Below are 6102 nucleotides of genomic sequence, written 5' to 3' on the forward strand. Positions count from 1 at the left end.
AGGATGGAGGGTGGCATCAACATAGAGAGAGAGAGCAAGTTGTAGGGAAGGACGGAGGGTGAGGAGTGGTTGGTGGGTGAATAGAAAGAGATGTTAGTTGAAACTCACGCTTTAGCAATGAGCGTCGACTCTGTGGACACGCAGAGGAGCACAGAGGGCCAAAAACACCAAAGGACCAAAGGATGGCTGTGGAGATCAAATGATTTGCATGGAAACTACATGCTCCATGCAAACTATGCTAACTACCATTTCTACAACGTTTCCCAATACGTTTTTCCAAAAAAGCATTAAATTTTCAGCAGATTTTCTTAAAAAAACTTCCAATTTGCATCCAATGGCCCACAATGTTCAATTCAACCCATTCTAATCTAACGATAGAGAATTCTCCAATCGTCCTCCCCCCAAACCTCTCTCCTTCAGAGAGAAAAAGATTCTTATCATATTTGATTACAAGAGGAAGATCCAAAGATTAGTGTCCTAATACTTCCACTAGCTCATTGATGACTCTGTTATGAGATTGGCCTATCTCATAGTTCATGAGATCCCAACTTGTAACTATTTGGAAAAGGAGGATACCTATTATCATTAATAGAGATCATTTGCTTATCATAACGAGAGGAAGAGCCAAGGATTACTGTCCTATCTCATAGCTTGCGAGATCCGAACTTGTTAGCATTTTCAAAGTAGGATGCTTATAATCATTTACATAGATCATACGAATGTAAAACCCATGGCAAGCCACGCAGGATATTTCTATAAGCAAGCATGAAGATCAACGAATAAAGAAAAGTGCGCACTCTTTGTATCCTCCTTGCAATTTTATATTTCAAACGTTGTCGTCACAGGATCATTTGCTAATCTTGAGGATTTGCACTCTGACAATCTTATACGTGGACCTTATCGTAGATGCTTGGACACACAAGTTACAACGCAGCAGCAAGGTGAGTAGATAAACATGAAGTTTGAAAAAACATGGTCTCAACTAATACAAATGGATCTATCTCAAATAGGAATCAACCCAAAAGTTGCCAAGCAAGGAAAAGGATAATGAGGGCATAGGATGCGGGATCTTGACATATTCTAGCTTGAAATCAAGGCTACGATCTCAATTGGAGCACGAGATGGAAGATTGCAGTAGGAATCAGGCATGCTTCACATAACTATCTACATCATGAGTGCTCGGAAGCTATCATTCACTATGATCTGAAGCTGTACATGTAGGTCACATTTCCATTTGTAGAAGCTTTTGGACTCATGGTGTAGGGAGGGAAAGGGACAAGCGGGCGAGGATGGAGGGTGGCATCAACATAGAGAGAGAGCAGGTTGTAGGGAAGGACGGAGGGTGAGGAGTGGCTAGTGGGTGAATAGAAAGAGATGTTAGTTGAAACTCACGCTTTAGCAATGAGCATCGACTCTGTGGAGATGCAGAGGAGCACAGAGGGCCAAAAACACCAAAGGACCAAAGGATGGCTGTGGAGATCAAATGATTTGCATGGAAACTACATGCTCCATGCAAACTATGCTAACTACCATTTCTGCAACGTTTCCCAATACGTTTTTCCAAAAAAGCATTAAATTTTCAACAAATTTTCTTTAAAAAACTTCCAATTTGCATCCAATGGCCCACAATGTTCAATTCAACCCATTCTAATCTAACGATGGAGAATTTTCCAATCGTCCTCCCCCCAAACCTCTCTCCTTAAGAGAGAAAAAGATTCTTATCATATTTGATTACAAGAGGAAGATCCAAAGATTAGTGTCCTAATACTTCCACTATCTCATTGATGACCCTGTTATGAGATTGGCCTATCTCATAGTTCATGAGATCCAACTTGTAACTATTTGGAAAAGGAGGATACCTATTATCATTAATAGAGATCATATGCTTATCATCACGAGAGGAAGAGCCAAGGATTATTGTCCTATCTAATAGCTCGCGAGACCCGAACTTGTTAGCATTTTCAAAGTAGGATGCTTATAATCATTTACATAGATCATACTAATGTAAAACCCGTGGCAAGCCACGCAGGATATTTCTATAAGCAAGCATGAAGATCAACGGATAAAGAAAAGTGTGCACTCTTTGTATCCTCCTTGCAATGTGATACTTCAAATGTAGTCGTCACAAGATCATTCGCTAATCTTGAGGATTTGCACTCTGACGATCTTATACGTGGAGCTTCTTATCGCAGATGCTTGTACACACAAGTTACAATGCAGTAGCAAGGTGAGTAGATCAACATGAAGCTTGAACAAACATGGTCTCAACTAATACAAATGGATCTATCTCAAATAGGATTCAACCCAAAAGCTTCAACCCAAAAGCTGCCTAGCGAGGAAAAGGATAATGAGGGCGTAGGATGCGGGATCCAGACATATTCTAGCTTGAAATCAAGGCTACGATCTCAATTGGAGCACGAGATGGAAGATTGCAGTAGGAATTGAGCATGCTTCACATTATCTGCATCATGAGTGCTTGGAAGCTATCATTCACTGTGATCTGAAGCCGTACGTGTAGGTTGCATTTCCATTTGTAGAAGCTTTTGGACTCATGGCGTAGGGAGGGAAAGGGACAGGCGGGCGAGGATGGAGGGTGGCGTCAACATAGAGAGAGAGCAGGTTGTAGGGAGGGACGGATCTGTGGAGATGCAGAGGAGCACAGAGGATCAAACGCACAAGAGGATCAAAGGATGGCTCTGGAGATCAAATGATTTGCATAGAAACTACATGCTCCATGCAAATTATGCTAACTACCATTTCTGCAACATTTCCCAATACGTTTTTCCAAAAAAGCATTAAATTTTCAGCAAATTTTCTTTAAAAAACTTCCAATTTGAATCCAATGGCCCACAATGTTCAATTCAACCCATTCTAATCTAGCGATGGAGAATTCTCCAATCGTCCTCCCCCCAAACCACTCTCCTTAAGAGAGAAAAAGATTCTTATCATATTAAATTACAAGAGGAAGATCCAAAGATTAGTGTCCTAATACTTCCACTATTTGGGCCCTTGTGTCTTTTAATTCTTGTAAACTCTATTATACACCCCAAATTCTTTAGTAGAAATAAGAAAGCTGCTTGTGAGAATATCCAAACGGAAATTATTATTGAGCGTCGCTCTTGCTCCTCTGAATTTCAAGGACGATCTCTCCTAAGCTCGAGCTGCAAAAGTGCTCTTGAAGCCTTCAAGGAATCCCCAATCTCGGCTGCCCATTTACCGCAGGGCCTCTGCCTTACTCCTCGGAATTTCTTCGGGGTGCTCTGTTCATAGGCCATCGAGTTTTAGTACCAATAACGTCGCTTCATCTAGGCCTATCCCAATGCCTAAAAATTCATGTCAAGGAAACAGCGGTATTGCACAACAAATTGCAAAACGGAAGGCGTTGTCCACATCGAAATGCTCCACCACAAAAAGCTCCTCCTCATAGCACCAATCCGCACCGAAACGCCTCACCGCTTTTGATAACTCACTATCTCCGACGCTCAGAGAATACATGACTGGTGGACTTACGACTAAATCCTTGGCAATCTTGAACCAGTCACGAATTTCTTGGAAAGAAGGTCGCAGTCCGGGTTCTCCGTGCCAGCAATTCTGCAAAACTACTCCCAAGTTTCCAGGATAGCTTCCACTCGGAAAGCAAGGCCTCACTACTCGTTTCGCCTGCTTTGGATGTAAATTCGGAGACTTTCCTGTGAGAATTGTAAAGCATAGCATGCCGAAGCTATACACATCGGCCTTTTTAGAGTATACTCCACTCTCCTCTTCGTCATCACCCCACACCTCTGGTGCCATCTAATCTCTTGAACCCTGTCGAAAAGTTGCTCCAGACAATTTTGGCGGTCACGTATGTCGTCCTTGCTATTCCAAAGTCACTGATTTTAGCGACGACGTATTGCTGGCTACTATCTGGCAAGGCATCTCTATGTCCATACTTAAGGAGGATGTTAGCAGGTTTTAGATCGCGATGAAAAACCAGCTGATAATGTAAGTATTCCATGCCCTTAGCAATTTGAAGCATTATGTCCAATGAGACCAGGAATGGAATTAGATTGTCCTTTTGTCTACAAATGAATTGATCTAGGTCAGCGTCCATGCACTCCATCAACACACACGGCTTGCTCTTCTTGTTGTAGAAGTATCCTAGTGGGGGCATTATATTCGGATGCCTCAAGTTCAGCACTGCATGAACTTCTTTTTCAAAAGTTGTATCGTTTGGTTGAAATGTTTTTACTGCCAATTCTTGGGAAAGCCAAGTTGCTTTTCTCACTTTACCATAGGCTCCTTGGCCCAACTTTTCTTTTAGCTCCATCCGTGTGAGATCGATATGCAAGGAAACTGGCAGCTCCTTAGCACTGGACGGTGCATGAGGCTTTAAACGTTGCAACAACATACGTGCAATGTATAGCTTCTCTTAGTCTTTCAAGTCCCCAGTTTTTTCTCCCTCAGAATGCAAGTACTGAGTTGTCTCACGAATCAGCTCTTCACGATCTTTTACTACAGCTTAAGGGAATGTCTCACGGTAGAGCCTCTTTAGGGTCCTTCTAACTTCCCACACAGTGCGACGTTCTTTCTTTGTCAGGGACAGGTCGGGAGCACTAACATTTATCGAGCTGACGTACCGGTGAAGAGTCTCCACAATATCAAGGAAATCCTCCTTGCTCTCTTCCTTCACCATGGCTCTTCCCAACCAGTTAGCTCCGACGCAAGCTTCTAGCAAATCCTTGCCCCTCCATACGACTCGCAAGATGTCCTGCATCAACAACTCCGGGGCCCCTGCCCGAATATCCGTTTCCAGGATTGCGAGACATTTATTAGCGTGTTGTATGGCCTGGGAAAGGGTTGAGCACTGCTGGGCACTGCTGACCAGTGATCTGTCTTTGTCTTGGTCTCTCCTCACGTTGCTTTGCATTTTCTTCATGACTTCAGCTACCAGGAAACTGGTACTTGACACACAGCCTCGAAATTATCCGTAGAGAATTGAACGCCTTCTAGAGGAACTCACAGATCCTTCTTAGTTGTGTTCTGTCAACGCACCAAAAGAAGCAGACAATCAGAATCCTAACTTCTTCTCAGCACATCTCAACAATTGAGAACGAAGTGACGCAAGCCAAAATCTTCGAAAGTAAGAACATCCCGCGCTGACCTGAACGAGATGGACGATCGAGTACAACGGCCCTCCTTTCGATTTGAAGGAGGGGAGCAAGTTTTGACGAGCAGATGCGAGGGCAAAGTTTAGATCTGTCTTTGGCTCAACTTCTTACCATGAGAACCTCTAACCCACTCGACGCCAACGACGATACAAGTTCCCGTTGAAGGGCAGAAGTTAGCAAAGGGTGGATCTACATCACGTGAGAAGCAGCAGCTGCACGGGGCACCTACTTGACAAAACTTCCTCGCAGCTTCAATTAGATAGTGAAGGAAAGCAGAGGGAAGGAGTTGAGGAAGAACGCACCTTCCCCTGCGAGAACGAAAGCAGAGGGAAAGAGTTAGGATCGTCAAGAGACACGGAGACGCGTGAGAAAGTGCATATTTGACTGAATTGTTTAGATCATTGCTGTCCACAAGAAAATTTGACGAGGTCGCCCAAGATCGGGCCATTGAACCAAACTAGTAGCATGACGCGTCTACGACGGGTCTACTACGGGTTAGAGACACGCTCCGCTCCGTCTCTACTTGCATATGCTAGTACAAAGTTATTGTGGTCTCTGATTGGATACTTCTTTGGCCATTTGTGGTGCTTAACATCACCTTAATACCTCTCAAGGTTGGCACCACTTGGTTAAGGGGACCATTCGTCGGTAAGATTGAGGCCACAGACCCTGTAGTGAATGAAGTCAAGGATCTTGTAGAAGACAATAGCGGAGAGGTCAAGGTTGAGGGACAAACCTTGTGGATACTCTCTTCGAGAAGAGATTCATGTAGGTAGTGCCTCTTCCATCCATTCATGTTGGAGACATCAATGCAAAAGACTGATGGCCACTTTAAAAAATGTATCTACTCGACAACCTCCTTCAAAATTGGGAGGGAGGGGGAGGGGGCGGGGGGTGTTGGGCAAGGCATACTAAGAGAGGAAGCCACATGGTAAATCTCCTAGCTCCCCCT

General features: G+C 43.8%; 1 protein-coding gene and 1 pseudogene across 3 annotated transcripts; both read right to left on the bottom strand.

Annotated features, from left to right (window-relative positions):
* Nucleotides 1-2853: 2853 nt before the first annotated feature.
* On the bottom strand, nucleotides 2854-4390 carry LOC147890264 (serine/threonine-protein kinase STY8-like; annotated as a pseudogene). Its single transcript, XR_015542706.1, has 2 exons — nucleotides 3375-4390; nucleotides 2854-3260 (listed from the first exon to the last, which is right to left on the bottom strand). The product of XR_015542706.1 is annotated as a serine/threonine-protein kinase STY8-like (transcript).
* LOC147890265 (uncharacterized) lies at nucleotides 4159-5486 on the bottom strand. Of its 2 annotated transcripts, none has more exons than XM_087391081.1 (2): nucleotides 5262-5486; nucleotides 4159-5022 (listed from the first exon to the last, which is right to left on the bottom strand). In XM_087391081.1, the coding sequence occupies exon 2, from the start codon at nucleotides 4916-4918 to the stop codon at nucleotides 4502-4504; it is 417 nt and encodes a 138-aa protein (XP_087247207.1). In that variant the 5' UTR covers nucleotides 4919-5022; nucleotides 5262-5486; the 3' UTR covers nucleotides 4159-4501. The 2 variants fall into 2 exon arrangements, with proteins under 2 accessions (XP_087247207.1, XP_087247206.1); XM_087391080.1 differs by having other exon boundaries at nucleotides 5144-5486.
* Nucleotides 5487-6102: the final 616 nt, after the last annotated feature.

Source organism: Dipteris shenzhenensis, chromosome 19, assembly GCF_047967505.1.
Source record: "Dipteris shenzhenensis isolate YYH24624 ecotype China chromosome 19, Dip_SZ_1.0, whole genome shotgun sequence".
NCBI classification, from domain to species: domain Eukaryota; kingdom Viridiplantae; phylum Streptophyta; class Polypodiopsida; order Gleicheniales; family Dipteridaceae; genus Dipteris; species Dipteris shenzhenensis.